General features: G+C 43.1%; 1 protein-coding gene across 2 annotated transcripts in view; it reads right to left on the bottom strand.

Moving 5' to 3' along the window:
• Window positions 1-429: 429 nt before the first annotated feature.
• LOC128605606 (rho guanine nucleotide exchange factor 4-like) overlaps window positions 430-26,557 on the bottom strand; it is a 67,826-nt gene continuing 41,698 nt past the window's right edge. For both annotated transcript variants that reach the window (XM_053621269.1, XM_053621352.1), the window contains 10 exons: window positions 17,591-17,736; window positions 9,084-9,263; window positions 8,569-8,763; window positions 7,432-7,611; window positions 6,339-6,571; window positions 5,932-6,061; window positions 5,042-5,173; window positions 3,862-4,105; window positions 2,952-3,029; window positions 430-1,055 (listed from right to left, as the gene is read on the bottom strand). In XM_053621269.1, coding sequence (XP_053477244.1) covers window positions 898-1,055; window positions 2,952-3,029; window positions 3,862-4,105; window positions 5,042-5,173; window positions 5,932-6,061; window positions 6,339-6,571; window positions 7,432-7,611; window positions 8,569-8,763; window positions 9,084-9,263; window positions 17,591-17,736 — 1,676 coding nt within the window. In that variant the 3' untranslated portion in view covers window positions 430-897. The remainder of the gene's footprint in view (window positions 1,056-2,951; window positions 3,030-3,861; window positions 4,106-5,041; window positions 5,174-5,931; window positions 6,062-6,338; window positions 6,572-7,431; window positions 7,612-8,568; window positions 8,764-9,083; window positions 9,264-17,590; window positions 17,737-26,557) is intronic.

Raw genomic sequence — 26,557 nt, 5'->3', positions numbered from 1 at the left:
CGTGGAGCATTTAAAACGAACCGGGAAAATGCAACCTAAATGAGGAGCTGTGAGTGAAGTATATTAGCTAAACATATGGGCTAGCTCGCAAAAAGCTGCCTAAAGTGAGAGCCTTGAATATAGCAAGGTGACTATAGTTACACTTAGAAGCCAGCACCCTTAAACAGTTTTACATTTTAATATAAAGTGATTGTGCTGCTCGGTTGTGGGGGGGTGCTGTATTTTCCTTATTCCAGTGAGAAAGCAGCAGTTGTGTGTTGCTAGGGGAAAAATAAACATATTCCAGAGTGACATTGCCGTGACCTTCAACACTCTGCTGCAGATAAAACTGTCTGCCAAGAGACGTGTGAATAAACGTAATACGCCACGTTTGATCAACAACAACCAACATTGAACATCAGCCCAAACATAAACTCATGAGGAAGTAACTGTAATAACTCTTATTTACTTTTTCAGGTGACAAGGAACAAACTTAAATATGAAAAGCAAACTCATCTGGCACTGTGTACAATTGGCATCTGCTGACATGGAGAAAAAAAAAAACACCACCAAGTTAGTGATATTAGTGTGTACAGGGGCTAATCAGAGCTCCAGGAAATAAACGACTCCCAAAAAAACCCCCCAAAAACAAATATTGACACAGTCCCAGGGAGCCAGTCACCAAGTCTGACTGCAACCACCTTAATAAAGTGCTTTCTCCAAAAATCAAACACGGTTACAATAAATCTGTGGAGCGGTCTGTACAACCATGGCGATGGAATAAAAAAACAACAACAACAACAATAATAATAATAATAATAATAATAATAATAATAATTAAAGGAGGATAGAAGGGTAAAGTTCAGGCACAAGCTGAGAGCTCCTCTCTCTCTCTCTCTCTCTCTCTCTCGGACTCGTTCACTTTTTGAAAGGCGTCAGTCGGCCGATGTTGTGCCAGAAGTTGGAGCTCTTGCGTTTGGGCTCGGCCAGCATGAAGACCTGCTGCTGCGGGAGGCTGGTAGGGAGCGTCGGGTGTTTCTGCCGCAGCAGGAAGTCGTAATAGGGCCTGGTCACGGCTGAGGGAAGAGAAACACAATCTCAGGAGTCTAGACTAGGAATTAATCCACGTTTCCTGCTCAGAGATGTATACAGGGTGGCCCAAAAGTCTCCATACACAGGGAACATGAACACCTTTTAGCAAAATGTTTCATACTTAGTTTACATTATACAGATAGCCTTAAAAAAACGCCTTTGATAAAAGAAGAACGCACTGAAATCGTTCTCATGGCCGGATCGGGAAGCTGTTGCGAGGTTGCGATGGACTTTAACAAGAAACATGGTGACCGCATCACACACGTGACACTGTCGACAAACGTATTAACGGACCGAGAAGAAGTGGACGTCCAGGAACATCTGCTGACGAAGGCACAGCCGACGTGGTGCTGGCAAACATAGTCCCTGTGTATGGAGACTTCTGGGACATTCTGTATTATAGCTGATGTCGACTAAAATTAATACACACTTATAAATATAGTCAATTATCCAACATATTCTAGTGTCTGATGTTTGCTTTCCAAACATCCAACATCTTCCTACGGGGAATGAAGACGATGTTAAAATCCTGCCGTTGGAATTTTGAATTTAAACGTGAAGATCTGAATTTCAGCGTTTTGAATTTGCATCGTATCATTCATAACTGGAGTTTGTGGTTTGTGAGTGAACTAAAAGCTGAAGCTGAATCACACAATTAAGGGCGTGCAGTTCTCTATTTAAAATTTCAAATGAAATACGTGCATAGTCAATTTAAAAAAAAAAAAAAAACAGCCCTACTAATTCACTTTTTTTTAGACTCGATTTCAGAATAAGCATCAGGGCACCTGGCAGGTAAGAGCAGATGACCAAGGATCTCTCACAGGGACGATTCCTCTCCTCTTTTAATACAGGAGATAAAGTAAAGCGCTTTTAACAATGGACATCGTCTCAAAGCAGCTTTACCGAAGTAATCGATCTTACATTTTAAATAAGATTCATTTAGAGAGGGGCGCTGTGTGACCCAGATGAGGACGGGTTCCCTTCTGAGTCCGGTTCCTCTCGAGGTTTCTTCCTCGTATCATCTCAGGGAGTTTTTCCTCACCACCGTCTCCACCGTCTCGCTCAATAGGGATAAATTCACACACTTAAAATCTCCATCCTGTGTTTATATGTTTCTGTAAAGCTGCTCTGAGACGACGTCCACTGTTAAAAGTGCTACACGAATAAAACTGAACTGAATTGTGTTCCACCGATTTCACCTGCAATTACCCAGATACTTTATATATGTATACATTTGTGAGCGTTTATAAAATTGTTTTTAAATAAAAATATATATATATATTCTGTTCTTTGGACGTAGCACCCAAAGAACAAATTTGCTGAAAATATTTATAGACTTTAAATAAATTTGCTAACTGTGAGGAAAGAACACAAAAAACTGCAAAATGATGTAAAAAAAATAAATAAAAAATTTCTTGTAAGTGCTGGAACTTTACCGAAGAAACAAAACCATTGACGGTATTTGGCAGAGGCCCTTCTCCAGGGTGACTTACCTATCTCATTTATACATCTGAGCAGAGAGGGTTAAGGGCCTTGCTCAGGGCCCAACAGTGGCAGCTTGGCAGTGCTGGGGCTTGAACTGATCAGTAACCCAGAGCCTTTAACCCCTGACCCCCCACTGCCTCTGCCAAACCCCCTTAGTCTTGGGCTGAAATACGGTCATTGCTCCAATGCAAAATGAAAGAAGCTCATTTCAGACCCCAGACACGTCCCGGCTGTCTGACGTTTATCTGATTATCTCTCTTACAGAATCTTCTGGATTCAGCGACGACTAGATGCTTATCGTTAAACGGACACAAACGTATGAATAGAGGTTACACGTAAACATGACCTAGTCACGTAGAGAGCTGCTGAACAGTGTGATAATAACGGAGTCTGACCTTTGGGCTTGCCAGCTGGATGGCTTTTACAGGCGTTGAGCATGGCCTGTTTCTTCTGCACCTCAGTGATGGAAAAACCTGCCGTGAACAACAGGAGAGGAGAAGAGAGTCGCGTCAATGCATTTTACACCACAGCGCTCTTGAAAATCACACGTTTCTAATATCGTTATCGTTTCTATAGCAACAGCCCGTTCAGAGGGACTCGTACGGCGGACGCTCCACGTAAACGGATGAAAGTAATCGTCGTTATGCGTTACGGTGACGTTTTCTGCGGGGTAAGGAGAAACATCTTTATTTAACATCGACGGAAGGAGTCTCCAGTGTCAGCACTTTGTCAGAGGTGAAGCTGGAACTTTAAGTTTAATGACATCTTCGGGACAGACGAGTTTACGCTTCTTTGCGGTTTCTCGGTAACACGACTAGCTGCGTCTTATTAACTTTAAAAGACAGGGCTGGTGAGGGAATGACCGTTTACAGCTGCTCTAACGTAAGTGACAACAGGAACTTGTTTCATGGGCTTTCCACAGCAGTAAACGTAAATATAAGGAGATGTTCTTTAATTAATAACGCAATTAATTTGTTGGCAAGTTGCTGTGGTGTATGAGGAATAAAACACTCAGGGGCGTGTTGTTATAGGACAGTAATGAAGTTTGGGGTTGCGACAGTAATGCTGCTTCAACACACCACTTCACTGTTGATTATTTTACTCGAACAGCACGACACACAGTGGTTTATTCCTCACTTCATAAGATAAAAATGATATAAATGATATCCTACTCAGTGCCTGGGCCCCGGGTGTGGTTTATACACTGTATTGTATTGTAATAAAACAGAAGGAAGAAATACATCTACTTCACAGGTTTGCACTGATTCTGTAGGAACACACTGTGTGTGTGTGTGTGTGTGTTACCTGTTTCTCGGTCATGCTGCACTTGCTCCCTCTCGTCTCTGAAGGCTCGGAGCCAGCGCTGTTTCTGTTCGGGTTTTTTAGCACACAGGAGATGGAGCTCGTCTCCACCGAGCGAGCGGAGCTTCACCGCGTTCTTCACGCTCACGTTCAGCTCCCTGTCCTTCCCGTCCTCCACATCCAACACCTCCATCTGGTCCATGTCCACCCTGCCCTTGTAGTACAGGATGTCCCTGCGCAGCAGATCCTGAACCAGCAGCGAGAAGAAACACATGCAAGAAGCGAGTGTCAGGGAGAGTTCTTTACCTGATCTTACACAGACGTAAAGCAGGAAGATAAAATAAAAGAAAGCACAAAGCACACACTGTACTCCGAATACGTTTAGTAAGTTCTGCTATTAAAACATGAGGTCTATGGAATATGTACGTTGATTTTTTTCCCTATAACAACAGCACATCCCCTAAGCGGTTTATTCCTCATATACCAGAACAATATGCTGACAGTTCCGCACAGCGTAAACTCCTCTGTCCCGAAGATGTCGGAGAACGTAAACATACAGCTTTACCTCGAACTGGTACAAACACAAACGCTGACACTGGAGACTCCTTCCATTAATGTTAAATAAAAGTCTGCTTACAGAAAAATTCACCATGTCAACGATTAAAAATCCGTTGATGTCGAGCATGCGCTATACAGGTTGAGATGATCGAGCTGTTGTATAGAAACGATAACGTATTAGAACGAGCACATTGTGCTGCGGGGGTTTCCTCCGGGTACTCTGGTTTCCTCCCCCAGTCCACAGATATGTGTACGTGTCTGTTTTGCATGAATGGGTGTGTGAGTGTGTATGTGATTGTGCCCTGCGATGGATTGGCACCCTGTCCAGGGTGTACTATGCCTTGTTCCCGATGCTCCCTGGGATAGGCTCCAGGTTCCCCGTGACCCTGAAGGATAAGCGGTGTAGAAAATGGATGGATGTTTCTTAAAGCACCGAAACACATTTATTACAGCAACCACTAGGACACAGTAGCTTACTGCAATAGGATTACTAGCTGCAGTTCACCCTTTGGCCACCAGATGTCACTGACATGCACAGTGTTAAAAAGTTTGGATTAATAAAGTTTTAGATTTCGACCGTTGAGGACTGGGTTTAAAGCGTGACGGTGTGTCTTTAAGCACTCACCTTTTTACAGTAGACCATCTGGTGGTTGAAGAGGAAAAACATGCGCTGCTGGCTCTTGGCATGAGGTGGAGAGATCTTCGTGAGCTCTCCGGAGTAGATCAGGTCCGAGCTCCTGCTGAGGATGTCTTCACCCTGACCCACACACACACACACACACATACACACACACACACACACATAAACAATAATTTACACAACAGCATTGTTGAATTCTGGATTCTGATTGGTCAGACGGTGTTGATTACAGCAGACGTTCCACAACATTACAACAGTAATTGTTCTAACTATAAACTTTAGTAACTATAAACAGATAAAAAGTATGATGTGTCATTCTTTAGCAAATGAAAAATTAGGAAAATAATCCGTTCTCAAGCGTTAACTGTAACTCCACTCATGTTACATAAAGAATAATAAAGTGGTTAATACGAGTTTCTTTTTTTCTCTTCAACATCTTTTCCCTCATTAAAAAGGACAGGAGCTCTTCATTAATAAACATGAGCATGCTAATTTAGCTTTAGCTAACCTAGTTCAGACTTACCACTCGAGTAAGATTTCAGTATCAGAGCCGTGATTTTACATCAATTTCTCATTCTTTTATTTTAACAGCAGCAAAAACCTGTACAGTGTACAGTATATTGTTACCATGACAACTGTGAATATGTTCAGTACTAACATTATCTAAGTTAAGGAGCTACCTAGCTTAGCATGTAGGTCCTGTGACGAGGTTAATTGAGCTTATTGTATTTATTCACACCTATACTACCGAGCTCATACGTAGCCCCGCCCCCAGTGTAGGCTACGTAAGTACTGAGGCAGGTTCTGTTTGAAATACAAAATGACAAATTTCATGTAAATACAGTATAATAAATAATACATGAACATTATATCACCTCCCAGTCCTCGATGGAGCTCTGCCACTGAGCGATCTTATCCACGTTCTCCAGACGCCGCTTTCTCTCGTTAATCAGCCTGGCCACGTTCTTCATCCCATTTAAAGCTGCCTCCACGTCTTTGTAGTCCCTAGAAAAAGACAAATTCATCATGCTACATCAACAAACACCGTTTCACATTCACTGAGGTGAAACATACTGTATGTGGCTTTATGTTTGTAGCTTATATTTGGTATAAATATTTTTTTTCCTCTGTGCTTTTACTAATACAGACGTTTTATTACGCCAGGTATGAACAAATTCATTCGTAATTCCTTCACAGGGATGTGTGTAAGGGTCACATGCATCAGATATGTCCAACGTGCCTGTGCTGACAAACGAAATCGACTCTGATATCTACTGCATACCTGTGCTGGGGGTTGGTGTACTTCAGTAACTCGGCCAGCTGCAGCGGGTACTTGCAGATCTTCTGGACCGGAGTGAGGAGGAAACCGTCCAGAGAAATGTCAATCATCTTCTGCAGCAGACGGCAGGCCTCGAAGAAGAACACGTACTTGTTGAGCTTCATAAGCTTGGAGAGCTGGACACAGGCGTTCGGGTGGTTGTTACAGTACTCCGAGTAGATCTGGAAATCTGTTTGCTAGAAAACCACCAAGACAAGACGACAATAGAGATTAAGGGCATCGAAAGGACAGCGGCACCAATGATGAAAGAACGTCAGTGATCAAGTGGATCAAATGAACCCATGGGATCAGTGATGACAAAAGTAAGATTTCATCAGTGATAAAAAAAAACAAACACCAAAGGCAACATGCTACCACTGATCAAAGACATCAAAGCCAAAATTCCATTGCCCAAGGTTCAAGGATATCACATAATGATGAAGTCATCATCAAAGGCACCAAATATACAGTTTCATCACTGATCAATCACATCAAAGGAAAGATGCCGTCTCTGATCAAGGACGTCCAAAATTGGTTGTGGGCAAAATGAACACATTTCTGATCATCCTCATGTTTTGCTGATGGTTGCTATGGTGATGTCAATGACTTCTTGAAGGTACTACTGGCAGATGGTGGCACATGAAATAGTCTTGCTTAGTCTAGTTTGATTACGGTTAGAGGATGATCATTACACTGATTACGATGAGGTGGCTTCTGGAAGTGTCTTGGGATTAAAGTAAACTGCAGGGTCATGAAGAATTTCATCCATCCATCCATCCATCCATTTTCTGTACTGCTTATCCTACAGGGTCGTGGGGAACTTGGAGCCTATCTCAGGAGGCATGGGGCACAAGGTGGGGTCCACCCTGGACAGGGTGCCAATCCATCGCAGGGCACAATCACATACACATTCACACACACACTCATGCACTACGGACACTTTGGACACGCCAATCAGCCTACCATGCATGTCTTTGGACTGGGGGAGGAAACCGGAGTATCAGGAGGAAACCCCCGAAGCACGGGGAGAACATACAAATAATTTTTTTAAACATACATGCTCTAAAAAGCAGGAGCCAATTTCACTGAGATGAGGTTCGTCCTTGTTGAACCGCTTCTCCAGACATTTCAGGAACTTCTTCTGGAACCGATAGATGTCCTCGATGTTTCCGAAGATGGTGCACAGCTGATCTTCTGTGAACATGTCCATGCGCTTCCGGCACTGTTTGATGTAACCCTACGAAGATCACAGGGGGTCAAACAGAGGGCATTAAGTTGGATCATTGGGGTCAAATGAGTCCAGCAAAGTTCATGTGAACAGATCTAAAAAAGACTTAGGACGAGGCATCAGTAAACACAAGAATCACTGGGAGTCACTAGGTCTCTTCTAACCCTTCGGATACAACAGTGAGCTGTGTTGGGAAAGCTAATGATTTTCACATGAGATTAAGAAGTGGCAGCGATTGCTCCTCCCAACAACCCTATTTTAAACCGTCTCATACTAGTATGCATTCACTAGAAACCCTATACTGTATATCAACATACGTTCGCATTATTTACAGCAGATAGAATAATAAGTGAAAGACAGGTCCTGACTTGCTGGAGGGTTTAGCCCCTAAATCAGGGATCCTCAACTCTAATCCCTTGAACAGATTTCAAGTTTCCCCATTGCTAGCATAGTACAGAGCTAATCAAAATGATCCTGTAATTATCAACCCTTGATGAGCTGGATTAGGTGTGTTGGTATTTGGACCATGGCAGGACCACTATGGTGTTGTGGGTGGGTGGGAAGGGTGAGGGCTAACATGTCTTCCCACCATTTCATATCCAGGTAGCATCATGGTGAGCCAACAGGCATTTTAAAACATGACAAGAAAAGATGAGCTAACCCATCCATCCCATCAAAAGAGGGTTCAAATGGGATTTAAACTCACCAAATGCCAGAGCGCCAATGGACAATTTGCTTAAAGGCCTTAAAGCACTTAACCTTCAATTTCTAAGCTTCAAATTCTTCTAGAAAAGCTTCATCTAGCACCATGAACAGCTCCTTTGTTTATCCATTTGAATAGATCAACAGCGGATTTTCCTTTTAAAGAAAGTCTAACCCTTATGGGGAAACCATGAACCATTAACTACCAATGAACCCTTCTTTCTAAGCACCAGTGAAGCTCCTGCTCTCATTGATTGATCTGACCTCACAGATGTCCTTTAGGTGTTTGATGTAGTCCCTCTCTGTGCTCATGATCTCATTGATGACGTTGGTCCTCATCTGCTCTTTGCAGGGAAGGCCAGGTCCGAGGAGCAGCCCAACGCCAGAGCTCTGCTCCTCCTGAGCCTCTTCCAGCTGTGCCAGGTAATCCTCCATCGGCTCATCCTGGTTCACACGCAACTGAGCGAGGACAGGCAGGGTCAAACAGGGTCAAACAAGGCTTTTCGGACAAAGAACAGTTTAGCTTTTCAGTTAAAGTTCTGTTTTACTTCCTGTCTTCCAGATTTAATTAGATATTCAGCTCCTGGAATTTTCTACATGCTGTTGTACACAAATGAGCATCATGTCTGTAACATACATTTTTAACGTGCATTACAAACCAACAAGTGGAGCGTGTCGGAAAAGACGTTCTTTGTGTTGTTCCACCGTTAGTTAAATTTTTGATCTAAAACAGAACACAAGTGCTGAGTAGAATTGAAAATGAATGCCAAACTCCTCACTCTGACAAAGCTGGCTGGAAACCAGCCCTCGCTGTCCAGGATGCGTCCCCACCACCACTCCTTGTTTGTGGCGTCCACTACTTCAATGACGTCTCCAGCCTTGAAGCCAAGCTCCTGATCGTCCATGGTGACGTGATCCCATAATGCCTCGGCATACACCACGCTGCCATCGCTGATCAGCTGCACACAGAATAGGAGAGAAACTTGGTCGTCATGAACGCTTATTATTCCGTTCCTCTTGAGTACTGTTAGTACCTTTCAATTTGTACCAATAAATTGTCTCACTTGTATCTTATTCTGTTACCCCTTTGCTGCTGACTTGTATATGCAAACCTGTAGCTTTAATGCTTGTTCCCTTGTTCCGTACACCTCTTGGTAACATGTTAGCCTTGTCACCCTGAGTCTTTACTCTTGAATCTGGCAACAATTCTTGCAAAAGCCCTGATAAAATGACTTTTTTTTCAATTACAAACTTCAGATAGACTCTGAATCCAAACTATAAGTGTTTATTCTTGGTGTTAGTCCACATTAGGTCATGTTCACTCCCATTATGAAATATTGTGTAATTACAGCTCTGTAATAAAGAAATGGAATTGGATTCCTGCCAATCCAATAACTCTGCCTTCTGCTTACAAGTATATTATGTAAGGAATAAAACACTCCATGTCTTGCTTTTACAGGAAAGTAAAACATAATGAGTTAATGTGATGAAGCAGAGTTACCATCCCAAAGTTGATTATTAAATTGTTATTTGGAGGACCGAGATTGTTGGGATATCTTTGCTATGGCAGGACATCATCTGTGTATGCATATTGGTTGCACACTGGCCACGCTATGTCATCTGTAGAGTCAAAGATGCAAGATAGAAATAGAACTATGGGATATTTTATGCCATTTCTCTCTCTCTTATCAATCCATCATTAAAGAGAGGGGTTTGTTGCTAGGCAACACACCTGCATAATTTTGCCTGTCCATGACTTTCAGTTGCAATGCTTCAGTTTCTGCCAATATGACGTGGGGAAATGCTAACCAACATCACATGAATTCATATATACACACTCCTATATATGTACAATTGAAACTACTCTGAAAGCAGAAATGCACAATCACATGCACCAAATCCACTTCCTGATTGAATCCCTGCTGCCAGTGTAAGGACCTTCCAGAAATGTCATTACCCCAACTGAAGTTAGTAAGATAAGCCTTTAGAGGCCTGAAGAATCATTAGCAAAGGCATTAGAAGCATCACATTAATCTAAAGGAATTAACATACGATGCAATTTCCTTTTCTAAACACTTCTAGCACGGGACTAGCCGAGATCCAGACAAGTCAAGGGGTCAAGACCAAGTCAAGATCACGACCATAAAATCTTTTTCAAAGCCAAGCTTTTACTTCAGCTCGCTGGCTCCATTCATGGATTGTTCCATGACTAAGCTGTTTCTAGAAGAAGGATTTATTTTTTGTTAAACTGTGTGCAATGCAAAGAGAAAAAGACAAACAAACATTTTTTAAAAAACTCGGTCGAGACCAAACCTTATTTAGTGAGACCAAGGCCCAAGACCGAGACAAGTCCAAGTAAAATGCCAATAAATCCAAAACAAATCAACAAATGTCTCAAGACTGTCTTGGACTCAAGTCCTACAGCCGAACTACAGTGTACACACCCTTTATGTTGTTATTGCACCTCGTAGAGATGAAGCGTTGATTTCTGAAAATGTGCACAAGTGGTAGTCCATCAACCGCAGCATACATGTGGCAGCCATCTTGCATACACTTACACATACTTAAATGCAAGTAGGCTTAAGAGTCCTCATAAGTAGTCCTCATAAGTTCCTAGCTAATAGTTTCTTCTCCTAATTTATTCCTAAAACACCTGAGAAGAACGTTTCCCAAGGAATTACCAAAAGGTAAGAAGAAGGGCGGAGTCGACCGAAATTGCTATGAATTACAGAGTTTTTAATGAACGAATAAAAGTTCACAGATGGAGCAGGGTTGGCTCAGTGGTGACGGTTCTGTTCTAGTGACCAGAAGGTTGTTAATTCTAGTCCCAAGGTTACCTAGCCTGGCAGATGGGTAAACTAGTATCCAGGAGAAAATAAAAAACGCAACACCCCAATTTAGGTCTCAGTCGGTTGCAGCATCAACATTACTGCAGCTAAGCGCTGAAATGCCTAATGCCTTTACTCGCAATCCAATGCCTCATGCTTTTGTCTTCATCTTTTCTCATTAGTTTTATATTTATTCGGTTTGATTTTGATTTGCTTTTATTCTTATATTGATCACGATAACAGAATATCAACTGCCTTAGCTGAACCCAGTGGATCCATGAGATTGGATCTAACTGAGTCCAACATACCTAAGAGCATGAGACGCATCCGGACATCAGCGCTACAGAAACACAGAGGTCATTTAACATGATGCATACATCTACAGCACAAGCAAAGCCACGTAAATGCTTTTAAAAAGATGTACCTTTAAAAGGAACCCTATTCACAGATGATCCATACTGCAAACACTATACACCAAATTGAATTTGGCACAAATCAGATTTATTCATTTGCCAGATGCTTTTATCGACGGAGGTAGAATGTAATCTGAGCTTGGAGCTGAGTAATCGAAGCTTAAAGACTCGAAGCTTAATCAAATGCTTCTGTCAAGCACCTGGAATACTTCTAGATAGTAAAACAGGTAGCAGTGTTCTTCATTCACATCGCTGCTGGCCAATAAAAACATGGCTTTCTGGAAATCCTGGGATTTGAACTCAACCTACCAGCCAAAGGCCTTCATATTAATCAAGTGAAACTCCAAAACAAATCCATGCCTTAAGACAAATAAGACTAGCCATTCAATTAGCACAAAAGTAATGGTGCCCTGTAAAAGGAGGAAGAGTAAATGTGTGTCTATTGTAGCTGAAGCGCTGCAGTGGCTGAGCTGCATTACTGGAAGATTTAGTGTACACTGCGATTGGGACGCGCTCTCTCACCATTTACTTGTCATTTTGTGGCTTTGCCTTTTATGGAGTTTTGTGGGAGTGGTTAAATGTAAATCAGCTAAACGTGCTTGGTTATTTACCGCAGATTTGTGTTTATCAACGTATCTGTGCTAGTACAAAGAAAATGACCGAATGTTTCATGAATCATTTACATTACATTACATTTATGGCATTTGGCAGACGCCCTTATCCAAATTCATAGACTGTTACACATGATTACCATGTTCCCGATTTGTTTCTTTTTGTTTCTTTGATTGTTAACGGTAGTCCAGCTGAAGAAGATCAGCTTGATCGACATTATCACTCAACCGAGACTAGCATAGCCTCCAAGACAGCTAACATCGGCCGAACCGAGGCTAGCGAAGAGCTCACCCACGCTGCTCTTACTGAGCCAGCAATAACATAATAATATAGTGTAGCTTCAGGAGTCTTTTAAACTATCTGGCTACGATTTGGCATGTTGTGGAGCCTCTGTCTTTTTGTGAAACGTGACAACTGTATTATGATCAGTTTGACATCGCTATGTCGTTTCTGTTTTGTCTAAATGTACTGTTCTAATATTTTAACAGGTGCAGTATCATGGCTCTCTGTAGCCCACATAGAGAACTCACCCAGAAAACTTTCTATAAAGCGTACTGCAGTTTATATTTCTTAATGACTATGGCTGGTAGGACGAAGGCAGAGGACGTAGCAGCTGCTTAGTTCTAATTCACAGACAGGGCTCACTTTGGATTTTACTGTATTGATTGAGGAAGAACAACAACAACATCAACAACAAACAACAACATCAACAACAAACAACAACAAAGCAGCACCAAAATATCACTACGTAGGGTTGGAATTGAAATTTTCCAAACCCGAAGCAAACTCCTTGTTCACTTGGTAAATAATGGAAAGTTTACCATTCAGTAATAATAATGAAAATAATTTAAATTGCTCAGTTAATTAAACATGAACAATTAATATAATTAGTAGCTACACAATGAAGTAGATACATATATTTAAAATATAATATTCATACAGTTTACTGTATAAGAATTGGAATGAGCGAAGCCGATGTGGTTGGTGTTTATTTTAAAAAGGTATGAGAGCACAAAATCGTGTTCTTAATTCTACACATAACAGATTTTTCCTGTCCTAAAGTGCAATAACTGTTCTTGATGAATATCAGGTAAAAATCGAGAATAATGATCGTGATTATCAGTTTAATCAACATCATGTAGCCTTAGAATAAAAATCACAAAGTATGACTTCAGCCAGGAAATAGTATTGTAATCGGATAAATAAGTACTGCAGTACTGCAGAGGTTTACATGTTAAGCAGTGACGTGACGAATGAAATAAATAATAAACAAATAGAGGATGTTTGAGAAAAACATACAGTACAGATGGTTTTGCTTTACCTGGGTATGTATGCTGCAGTCATACCAGAATCCCATCAGAAAAAGAACTGTCCCACGTCCCCCTCCCTCGCTCCTCACTCCTCCTCTGAAGATCTCTCTCTCTCTCTCTCTCTCTCTCGTTACTGGAAGGCGAGCAGGAACACAAGCACCACGTTGACGACGACGAGGAACATCATGATGAGAAAGACGACCACACGCTGCGTCTCGGGCTCCATGTTGCAGCGGAGGAGTGTGTGGAGGAGGCCGGGCCTCGGCCTCACGCTCCTCACCCAGCTACGAGCCATGCGCACCCCCACTCTCTATCTAAACCCCAGTCCTCAGATCCTCGCCTCTTTTTTTTTTCTTCTTTCTTCTCTTCCAGCCGAGATGTCAGGAGAATCCAAATCTCACCAGTGGAATCTCGTCGATTTTGCTGTTCATGTTTTATAGCTCAGGCCTTTCCCTGCGTCCCTCTCTCTCTCCCGCTCTCCCCCTCTCTCTCTATCTCTGTCCCTTACACACCCATGATGGGATGATGGCAGTTCTCCTCCATGGTTGGGGTTTCTCCTGTTAGTAAACACACAAGCTGGTCACGGCGCTTGACTCTTGCCGGAGCTACGCTGGAACGCTCATCCATCACACTCGCAGCATCGTTTTCTTCTCACACAGCTTTTTTTTTTCCCCCTCTTTCTCTCCCCTTCCTACTGCGAATGACCAATCAGAGAACCCGGTTCTCCACCGTATCCTGGAAACCAGAATGGTTGAGGCGGCTCTTAGCGACCGTGGAGAAGGGCGGAGGAGGGGGAGCCAAGAACATGGAGCTGACTGCTTATTAGACAGATCATCTGTCTGTCTCTCTCTCTCTCTCTCTCTCTCTCTCTGTCTCCTTCCTTCTTACAGGACTACATTTCACATATCTCACTAAATTTCACATATATGCAAATAACAGAGTACCTATAAAATATATATGCACACACATACATGGAATCTGGTGTTGTTACGCCCCGTGTTTGGAGGCTCAGGTGTTTTCCACTTCAGCAGGCACATTTACAGGAAATCAAACCGAATAAATCCTCATCCATCCTCTTCAAATAACGACTCGGATCACAGCTCACAGATTATATAACACAATAGATGGGGCGCCTGTCTATTTCAGGGCATCTCACACACACACACACACACACACACACACACACTAGCCAGTCCACATACTGATACATTTTAGGAGGTGGGAGGAAACTGGAGAGCCTTTAGGAAACTAAATATTTGCCTTTAATTTCTTGCGTCTGATTCTTTGTGCATTAGTTATAAAGTTTTATGTTTGCTCATGTTTACAGTATCTCTCTCACACTCTGTGTTAAGTGTGACTTGCATTTCTGAATATGTTGTATGTTTTCATGGTACAGTGAGTCTTTGACAGAACGTACCAAGGTCAGGGGTGATAACACTCTCGGGCTTATCCAGCCAAAGGAGTCTTATCAATCCCCTAGTCTTCTCTCCTTATCTCTGGATCTACATGAGCTAGGACGTCCTACTGTCTCGTGAGACTGATAGGCTGGTGTAGACTTTCCAAAGATATACTTATGTTGGTGAAAAAGCTGATCTGTAGATACTCCAAGTGCACGAGCACACATTTAGAATCCGAGTTTCGATCCAGTCTCCGGACTCATGTTTGCAGAATTTCTTGATGCGCACAAACACCTACACCATTATTTATGAACCAAGAAAAACACTGCCTGGGTTCCTTCCTTTGTAAGACAGAAGAGACGAGCGACTTGGAGTCAGAATCCTCTAAGGGATAAGGGATTGAGAGAAGACCGGAGGTTTTGCTATTGTATCCATAGTGAAGTATCTTCTTGCTTCACCATACATGGTGACAGGCACAATTCTGTGAATTTAGCAAACAATTCCTAGAGAAATCCTACCTACTGTATAAAACCAGCATGTTAGCTCAGGGAGGGACAGAGGTGTCTGACTGGTCTAGACTGAGTTTGAATTTAAAGAGGTAATGTTGTGGACACTGGGAAAACATTAACCTCAGTAACAAAAGCTCGGGATCAAATCTCTACAGCGGTATCTCCTTGCAGTTCTCACCTGGGTTCACACTGAAGATAAGCAGGGTTGAGCCTGGTCAGTACTTGCATGGGAGACATCCTGGGTAAAAATAAGGTTGCTGCTGGAAGTGGGGCCAGCAGGTGGTGCTCACCCTGCGGTCTCTGTGGGGGCACTATACTGTAAAAACAGGTCCTGACTCTCTGTGCTCATGAAAAATCCCAGGACACTTAAAGAGTAGTAACCCCAGTGTCCTGGTGAAATTCCCCCATCCCCTTCTCTATCATGGTCCCCTAATAATCCCTGTCTATGACTGGGCTATATCACTTTCTCCACTAATAGCTGGTGTGTGGTGGGTGTTCTGGAGCAATATGGCTGCATCATCCAGGTGGAGGCTAGTGGTGGTTAAGGAGACCCCCCGCCCCCCCCCCCCACCCACACACACACACACACACACATTCTATGTAAAGCTCAATATAAATGTAACTGTAACTAACTTGACCTTGGAGCTGTGCGACTGCAGTGCTACGTGCTGCACCACAGTCATGCCAAAGCTTATCTTCTAAAATATTTTGAACTAAGGTATTTGTTTCTTTAAAAATAAAAAAATGTAAGAGGCTTGCTGCCCAATAGTGGCCACATGGTGGTGCTTGGCGTGCTTGAGCAGTAAACCTTCACCACTCAGCCACCACTGCCTAGTTCATTATACCAGGAACTCAAGCCCCAGAGCCACATGATGCCAAACTAAAGATGATGGGATACATTAAGCACACTATGAACAAGAACTCACAACACAGGCTAAGCCAAAATACTGAACGGTAGTGCTGTAGAAATGATAACTTCTGGGAATTTGGACCAACAAACAAAACGAGAAAGTAAATGCTGGAAGTGATACGCAAGATGTTTTTTTAGGTGTTTCGGCTCATGTTCCTGGGTTTAAATTCATGGGTTTATGTTTGTTCGCTTATGTTCCTGGTATTTAAGGTTCCTGTGGTTAAGATCCTGATGGAGAAGACCGCTAATGAGGTACTTCCAAAGCAATCATCGTCATCATCATCATCATCATCATCACATTTCACATAAAAACCTACATATCCACACCATTCTTCAACACATACGAGTCTCTTACACACATTCCTATATTTCCATCTAATCAACAGGTCTGCTCCAGCCAATAAACCATGCCTACAACTCCTCTGGGAGAAACAGAACCTTCTCTTCAGCTGGTGAATGTTGATCTCTATTCAAAGCTCTTTTAATTATACTTTCACCAGCTGGTCTCTTAATTCACACCACAAAAAGCAGGAGACGCCTCTGGCCAATACTAACTGGCAGTTCTGCATCACTGCGGTACACAAACACACACACACACTATTCACAGCATAGCTTTGGAGGTTGTATTTAGCTGGCAGGCACACTTGCTCCGTCTGTTATCTGAGGGTATGAAGCTGGTCTGCTGAGGAATCACACTGGGTTTAGATTGCACCCGAGCCAGAGAGTTCTTTTCTGCAGTAAATACCATAACACTGGGGTGAGACGTGTTCTACTTGTTCATTCCTTAGCTATCATCTCCTTCATTAGGAATGTAATGCAATGCCACTATCTGTATCTGTGCAGTCCTGCAAATATGTGTATCTCTATTCGGATTTAATCCCAAAGTGGGTGTGGTCTAAACCCATCTAATTGTCCTCTACAGGGGGGCACAGTGGCTTAGTGGGTAGCACGTTTACCTCGCACCTACTGGGTTAGAGGTTTGAATCCCACCTCCGCCCTGTGTGCATGGAGTTTGAATGTTCTCCCTGTGCTTCGGGGGTTTCCTCAGGGTACTCCGGTTTCCTCCACCAGACCAAAGGCATGTGTTGTAGGCTGGTTGGCATGTCCAAATTCTGTAGTGTGTGATTGTGGCGTCACCCCGCCCAGGGTTTTCCCCTGCTTTCATCTCTGACCTCTAACATACCCCCGCACGAAAGGAAAAAAACCTCCAGCTTTCATCCCATCAACGTTAATATTGAACGAGCCGTCGCTATAGAAACAAGGTTATGTTAATATTTGGCGACGCCTACTGATGAAAACCCTCTCACCTCGTTTATGGCCAGCTGCTCTCCTGCTCCTCCTGGATGAGGGAAGCGATGTCCTGAACTGCGTAGCTCCTCGTAGAGATCCTCTTCACTGCCAGCCTCATCACCTGCACCCAGCTTCTCTGGAGCTCCGTCAGGAAGGATCACCGCTGAGGGACGGAGAACGAAAGAAAGAAAGAAAGAGATAACAGGTGATTAACCTGTCAGGTTAGCTAATGTTAGCGTCTAAAGTCTATAGTAGCACTCACAAAGATTTGTATGGCGGACGCTAAACGCATTTAAAAAGTGTGTCATCACTGATACGGTGATACATCATTGATAAGTTGTTACCATAAGGAGATGTTTACGTAACGTGTAAGGAAGGAGTCTCCAGTGTCAGTGCTTTGTAACAGACAGAAGTAAAGCTGGAACTTTTAACAAGATGGCTCAGGATAGAAAGTAAACACTAGAGTCACTCATTGCTAGAACACCACACACACACACACACACACACACACACACACACACACACAGAGAGAGAGAGAGAGAGAGAGAGAGAGAGAGAGTTCACTGCTTCTTTCTACCTGCTGCAGGTCTAAAAATAGCCTTCCAGTTTCGGCCAATCACAAACACTCGTTCAGTGTGTCCGATGTCGTGTGTATGAGATGATAAATCACCGTGGAAACACGGTATGAGCTCTCAGGCGACAAGCACATGGTGATGAGGGGAAATGATTTGACATTTTATCATTAACCTGAACATATCTATATCTGTTTATATGTGGATGGATGGATGGATGGATGGATGGAATAATAAATGAATGGATGGGTGAAAAGAGGGAATAAAAGGGTGGATACATCAGAGGATACATGGATGGACGGGGATCAAAGAGTTGATGGATGGATGGATGTGTGTATAGATAGACTATTATTATTATTACTATTATTATTATTATTACTATTATTATTATTATTATTATTATTATTATTACTATTATTATTACTATTACTATTATTATTACTATTATTATTATTATTATTATTATTATTATTGTTATTATTATTATTAGCTAATCTGAGAATACTGATTTACTTGTTACGCACTGAACGAGTGTTTGTGATTGGCCGAAACTGGAAGGCTATTTTTAGACCTGAAGCAGGTAGAAAGAAGCAGTGAACTCTCTCTCTGTCTCTCTCTCTGTCTCTCTCTCTCTCTGTCTCTCTCTCTGTCTCTGTCTCTCTCTCTGTCTCTGTGTGTGTGTGTGTGTGTGTGTGTGTGTGTGTGTGTGTGTGTGTGTGTGTGTGTGTGTGTGTCCAGCAGGAGGCGCTGTAGCTCGCTCTGTTACTTTGTACTAGCAGGCACACTTTCACACTGAGTGTTACAGGAGGAAATAAACACACACACACACACACACACACACACACACACACACACACACTCCACTGTCATCTGTTCATCCATTACTGCTTCAAGCTGAACTAATTCCTCTTCTCATCTCACCGTCCTTCTCTCTCTCTCTCTCTCTCTCTCTCTCTCTCTCTCACACACTCTCTGTCCATCTCTGTTTGTTTCTGTTCTTTCCGTCCCATTCTGTTCATCTATATGATTCTGTCCATTCTCTCTAGTGTATATCCATCATTCTTTCTCTTCTCTCTGTCCATCTCTCTCTTTCAATTTCTTTCTCTAAACATTTCTCCCTTCTGTTCATCTATTCTGCCTGTACCAAGGTTCAAGGTCTACCTATCTTTATTTTATTCTCTCTGTCTCCCTTGCTCTCTCTCCCTCTCTCTCTCTCTCCATCTCTGTCTCTCCCAATTTTTCTATTCATAGTACTTTATTGGAATGATTGTTTATGTACAATATTGCCAAAGCATCAGCACAGATAAGAAAGGAGAATAAAAAATGAAATAAAATAAAATGGTAATAGGAATAATAAAAATAGAATCAAAAGAAAATAGTAATAATTACAAAAATAAGTCATTATTTTATTCTCTCTCTCTCTCTCTCTCTCTCTGTGCATGCGTGGTGGAGGAGTGAGCATGGCGTGTGGAGCGCGTGAGAGCAGTTTGGCGTCTTGCCAAAGTTTTCCGCGAGTTTGTTTTCTTTTTCTATTTTTTCGTTGAATTTATTGAATGTGTAAGTTAAGTGAGTATCAGTGACCGGTGAAAGTTGAGAGTGGGAGAGAGCGAGCGGGACGCCATGGCCTCTGAGGCCGGAGGGGAGACGCTGTCTCTCCGCCATATCATCAGGTGTGTATCGGAGAATGGAGAACAGGTGGAGGAGGTTCTGCTGGCGGTGCGAGAGCAGGTCGGGTGTGAGAACATCTACTCCGCCTCCCGAATGAACAAAGCGGTGGTGATTTTCCTAAAGAAAGAAAAGATTCGCCAACACGCTGTGTGAAAATGGAATATGGCTGAAAGGTGTCATGCTACACGTCACCCCTCTTTCTGCCCCTGCGACGCCGGTCGTTATTTCCAACGTGCCCCCCTTCATTAAAGACGAGCTGATCATGAAGGAGCTGGCCCGCTTCGGAAAGTTTGCCGGCCCCATGATGGATATTCCACTCGGCTGTAAGAACTCCGCGGTGAAACACGTCCTGTCTTTCCGGAGACAGCTTTATATGTTTATCAACAACCGCGACCAAACGCTGGATGTTAACTTTAAGTGTAAAGTCAGCGACGGCAGCTACATGGTTTTCACCACCACCGAACGCCTGAGGTGTTTTGGGTGTGGGGAAATCAGGCATAAACGGCTGAGCCGCCCACGCAGAGCGGTGCAACCGGGGAGCGCCGGGGGAGACACGGCCGGGGTACGGCAGCGCAGAGACAGCCAGCGGGAGAACACCTGAGAACAGGAGCCTGGGGCAGAGGGGTAACGACATACCGAGGTTACAGCAGGAAGAGGTCAGTGACGAACACACCACCACTGAAACAATCACAGCACCCAGTGACAGCACCGACACCCGCGACCATGATAGCAATAAAACCAACACCGCAGACAGCACTCATAGCAAACCCTACACCGCTATCACTGTCTGAGACAGTGACTCCACACGACAGCAACAGAAGAACCCACAGGACAAGAACATCGAGAACAATAAAACTGAACCGGAAACAACAAGGGAGAAGATGGACAAGGTGGAGGAATCGTCCAAACAGCCACAGCACAATGTTGAGATGTTGGAGGACTCGGGCCCAGAGTGCAGCGCAGGAGCTGCAGGAGAGGAACCCCTCACAGACATGGAGGAGGAAGACATCACCCCAGATCAACCACACACTTTTCACTGTCCAGAACAACATGAACAGTTCTACACCACGGAGCAGATCAACCGGTTTCTAGGACTGACTAAAGGAAAACGCAATATCATACTGAAAAAATTTCTTCCCGGACAGGAGAAACTTCATCAGATCTGTACAACACACCATGGGCGTGATGTCACCAAGGAGACGCTACAGACTGAGGAAATGGACAGCGGCCGCAAGAGAGGAATTAATGTGAACGGCACTGTGGACTGTAAATGACAGAAATGGATGCGCGGGGGGGGGGGTTGGGTTCCTGGGTGGAGGTGTGGGTGGGGGGTTCAGGGGGTTTCTGTAAAAAAGAAAAGTGAATATGTAAATATGTAATGTAAACATACCCAAACTGATGTATTAAAGGCCTTATAAAAAGTCTAAAAAGTCTCTCTCTCCCTCTCTCTCTCTCTCTCTCTCTCTCTCTCTCTCTCTCCTCCATGTTCTTCTCCTTACATTTTTTCTTTATTTCTTTTATGCTTTTTTTCCATTTCATCCTCTCGCTTCTCCTCCTTCTGATGATTATTATTGAATTATTAACATTTTTTCCATCTCTTTTTTCTGGTCCGTCTGACCATCACCTGCTCCATCTTTTTCCTTCTTTTCTGTCTCCTTATCCCTTCTTTACATTTCTCTCTCTCCTGTCCATCCTTCTCTCTCTCTCTCTCTCTCTCCTGTCCATCCTTCTCTCTCTCCTGTCCATCCTTCTCTCTCTCTCTCTCTCTCTCTCCTGTCCATCCTTCTCTCTCTCTCTCTCTCTCCTGTCCATCCTTCTCTCTCTCTCTCTCTCCTGTCCATCCTTCTCTCTCTCTCTCTCTCTCTCTCTCCTGTCCATCCTTCTCTCTCTCTCTCCTGTCCATCCTTCTCTCTCTCTCTCGCTCTCTCTCTCTCTCTCTCCTGTCCATCCTTCTCTCTCTCTCTCTCCTGTCCATCCTTCTCTCTCTCTCTCTCTCTCTCTCTCTCTCTCTCTCTCCTGTCCATCCTTCTCTCTCTCTCTCTCTCTCTCTCCTGTCCATCCTTCTCTCTCTCCTGTCCATCCTTCTCTCTCTCTCTCCTGTCCATCCTTCTCTCTCTCTCTCGCTCTCTCTCTCTCTCTCTCCTGTCCATCCTTCTCTCTCTCTCTCTCCTGTCCATCCTTCTCTCTCTCTCTCTCTCTCTCCTGTCCATCCTTCTCTCTCTCTCTCTCTCTCTCTCTCTCCCCTGTCCATCCTTCTCTCTCTCTCTCTCTCTCTCTCTCTCTCTCCTGTCCATCTCTCTCTCTCTCTCTCCTGTCCATCCTTCTCTCTCTCCTGTCCATCCCTCTCTCTCTCTCTCTCTCTCTCTCTTGTCCATGCTTCTCTCGCTCTCCTGTCCATCCTTCTCACTCTCTCTCCTGTCCATCCTTCATCCTTCTCTCTCTCTCTCTCTCTCTCTCTCACTCTCTCTCCTATCCATCCTTCTCTCTCTCTCTCTCTCTCTCCTATCCATCCTTCTCTCTCTCTCTCTCTCTCTCCTGTCCATCCTTCATCCTTCTCTCTCTCTCTCTGTCTCACTCTCTCTCCTATCCATCCTTCTCTCTCTCTCTCTCCTGTCCATCCTTCTCTCTCTCTCTCTCTCTCTCTCTCCTGTCCATCCTTCTCTCTCTCTCTCTCTCTTGTCCATCCTTCTCACTCTCTCTCCTGTCCATCCTTCTCTCTCTCTATCTTGATTTCTGTCTTTCTGACTTTCTGCCTATCTCTCTTCTTCCATCTTTCTATTACTCCATTCATCTTCCTTTTTCTGTCTATATCTACAATCCACCTAACTATCTTCCATTTCATAACCATTTCTCTTCTTTATTCTGTCCATATTTGTGTATTACTGGGTTCATCTCTTTGTCCATTGCCTTTGTTTTTAACTTTTCAATTCTCTCTCTCTCTCTCTCTCTCTCTCTCTCTCTCTCTCTCTGTAACAATACCAGTCACATCAATAATAAACTACACACTCGTGTACTGTATACAGCTACTGATGGATCTGATGAGGATAGATCTGATGAGGATAGATCTGATGAGGATAGATCTGATGCCTTTAAGAGCTCTGATTTGAAGCATTTAAGATTCGATCTGTGAAGGTCATGTCAGGATTAACAAAGACCCCAAGGGCAATCAGACACATGGAGGAGGAGGGAGGAGGAAGGAAAAGGACAGGAGTGGTGGCTTTTATTTGCGGTGATTGGCACCTGAGCGATTCTCAGGAGATTAGAGAGAAAGAGATGGCAGAAAAGAGGGAAAGCCACCTTTAACCCCAGCGACTCCTCTCACGCTGCGATTGTTCCACACGTCAGTCATGCTTGATGAGAACATTTCCTTTAGCGCACGGTGTTATTCTCTGAGGAAGCACTATGAAATGAAATACGCAGCCTTCCAGTCAGTGTTCGGGACTCAGACACAGACTCTGTGTTTAAATCCAGGCTGAAAACATGTTTGTTTAGTCAAGCCCTTTGTGAAGAGTTTCTTTTTTTCTTAGGTAAAGGAGCAGATCTAAAGGGCTTACAGGTATCGCGTGTTGCGGTGAACTGGGATGTTTGGATGCTGTCGTCCCGCCACTTTCACACCTTCACCCAGGTTTGTTGATGGTGGAGTGTCTGGCCGTCTTCTGTCCCAGAGAGCCCTCATGTCTGTGTTCCCTGCTGGCTCTCCCTTCTAGTCTTGTTTGAGTCCCTGCTTTCACTCATTTACATTTACGGCATTTGGCAGACGTTCTTATCCAGAGCTTACATTTATCTCATTTATACAGCTGAGCAGTTGAGGGTTAAGGGCCTTGCTCAAGGGCCCAACAGTGGCAGCTTGGTAGTCCTGGGGTTTTGAACTCACAACCTCCTTAACCACTGAGCTACCCCTGCCCCAAGTCCTGCATCAGGCACTGCTTCACTCACGCAAGGTACATTGTCCTCAGTGATTACAGGGCAATAATCATACCTAATAATCTCTCTCTCTCTCTCTCTCTCTCTCTTTCTGTCGAGCTACACATGATGCTCCTGAGATACCAGTGATCCTGACCCCTTCTGCTCTCCGGACCTGCCTGATCCATCCTGATGCCCAAATTCTGCTTGGAGTTCTCATCAGTTGGAAGTCACATGCTGCTGCTGAGGATGGCCCCACATGGTGCGGACTAAAGATCATTGAGATTACTGAGGATGGTACCAATTAAAAAACCATATATATATATATATATATATATATATATATATATACAGGGGACTGAACAGGATGCAGGAATAGAGCTCATACAGTGTATACACACACACACACACAGACACACATGATTTATACTCAAATCCCCTCACACACTCCCTCGATATTTACCCACCATCCCCCTCTTTCTTCTTCCTCCCATCAGTCTGTCACTCCACTCATCCTTTTCCATGTGTGTCTCACTCTCTCAGGCTCCTGCGTTCTCTCCCACGGTCGCTCCGTCCACTTGGGAGAACCCAGTCACCCGGGGTCAATGACCTTCAGCACACATTCTCTATGATTCCTTTATATCAGCTCCGACGAGCATCAGACGTGAAGACGCTGCCAACTTCAATAAATTCATTGCACTCACATGTTCAAAAAGTCCAGCGTTTCATTTATACCCAGGACAAGGTGGAGGTGATGATGAGGAAGCAATAAGTCGATGGTCTCGGAAACGCCCTCACGTTTACAGCCATACCGTTTATTTATTAGCATAGCATGAATGTTTGTTTGAAATATTCGCAAAGCACAAAACGCACCAGTCTTTCCCAGAGTGAGAGAGAGAGAGAGAGAGAGAGATGTTACAATGAGAAAGTATCACTCAGGAGATAGAAAAAGGAGGTTCTAACCTGACTATCTGTTCAGAGTCTAACTAGCATGCTGACGAGCTAACAGAATAAAGCATTGAATTTGCCAGCCCATTTTGAATTGTTTATACGTGTGATGTGGTGATGTCACTACCATGAACGTACTTACGTGTTCAGTCATTCAGTTATGTTGAAATAATGCTGTTTGCAAACTAGATGGTTAGCTATGTAGCTAGCATGCTAACTACTGTAGCTATTAGAGTAATGTAAAGACGTTGCATGAAGTTAAAAGGAGCGATTCAAATGTTATAGTTACAATTCTTTTTTTTTTTTTTTGGTTACATTTTTGAAGAACTTGACATATTTCCATTTTTTAATACTTCACAATGGAAAGTTACTGGAACTTTTAGGGATCGCCAAGGAAATAATGGTATGGGGAACTTGACAAGAGCTTCTTAGATACATTCATCAAAGAAGAGTTTAAGACTAGGAGCTGGTTACAAAGGCAGCGCTAATTAATGTTGAAAAGTACCACATGCTAATCCTAATAAGTTACTGCATTGATTCTTATCAGGTTACACACTGGGCAAACTGTTCATATTTTACAGTTGGGCCAGTAAAATAAAACATCAACGCACCGTGAGCTCATTAATAAGCATCACACTGTCATTATGAGTACACTCACACAGGCGGCTAACGCTAGAGTGGAACCAGCTGAGTTTTATCCTAGTTTTATTAGGTCACTTTTTTATCTGAGGTGAGGACACTTGGTGTTGAGGACGATGTCAGAACCAATGAGAGGTGACAGAATTTAACTGGGCACGATGCCATGACAGAGCCAAGGGGTGAGACAAGTGAGAGAGGCATTCACAGCCCTAAAATAACTTCACACACTCATCACACACACACACACACACACTCCAATGTATTTTGCATCTCGTTGCGGCTTCCGCTGTGCACTGTTCATCTGTTCATTCACACAAGTAGATTTTAGACATCATGTCTATTGGAAGGCGAGCCAGCCAGGAGGCACAAAGACAAAGTCCAACTTAGGAACATTTTCACATTGCGTCATCCAGAGTGCCAAGATCTTCATGGTCTAATTTCTAATACATTTCCTGTTTTGGGAAACGAGTGCATTTAAATTCTATAGTTGCAGATTTGACCAAACCTGCAAAAGAACTCTGTATAATGCTATGTAGTGCCTTAGCCTGTTTACTATAATTCAATTTACTGATTTAACCTGTTTATTATAATGCTAGTGGGTCAGCTTGGTTACTATAATGCTATTTAATGGTTAAGCCTGTCTGCTATAATGTGAGTGGGTTAGCTTGATTACTAGAATGCAAATTAATTAGTCTGTTTGTTATAATGAATATGAATTAGCTTGTTTACTATAATGTTATTTAATGGCTTAGGCTGTTAAATGTTTAAAGATTTAAAATGTTAGCCTGTTTACTATAATGCTATTTAATATCTTAGCCTGTTTACTATAATGCTAGTGGGTTAGCTTGTTTACTCTAATGAATAGGAATTAGCCTGTTTACTATAATGCTATTTAATATCTTAGCCTGTTTACTATAATGCTATTTAATATCTTAGCCTGTTTACTATAATGCTAGTGGGTTAGCTTGTTTACTCTAATGAATAGGAATTAGCTTGTTTACTATAATGCTATTTAATGGCTTAGGCTGTTAGATGTTTAAAGATTTAAAGTGTTAGCCTGTATACTATAATGTTATGCAGTGTGTTAGCTAAAAGGGAAAGTGTTCAGCAGGACAGAGATGTTCGCACTTTCTGGTTTTTTAACAGTCATTAGTGAATTGCTGTGGTAAGAGGAATAAAACACCTGGGAAGTGCTATTGGAAAATAACGGACTTCGCGATGATAACAGTCACTCTGCTTAATCTCAGCAGCCTG

Source organism: Ictalurus furcatus, chromosome 1, assembly GCF_023375685.1.
Source record: "Ictalurus furcatus strain D&B chromosome 1, Billie_1.0, whole genome shotgun sequence".
Classification (NCBI taxonomy): Eukaryota; Metazoa; Chordata; class Actinopteri; order Siluriformes; family Ictaluridae; genus Ictalurus; species Ictalurus furcatus.
The sequence above is the reverse complement of the archived record's forward strand: the minus strand, read 5'-3'. Positions and strand labels throughout refer to the sequence as shown.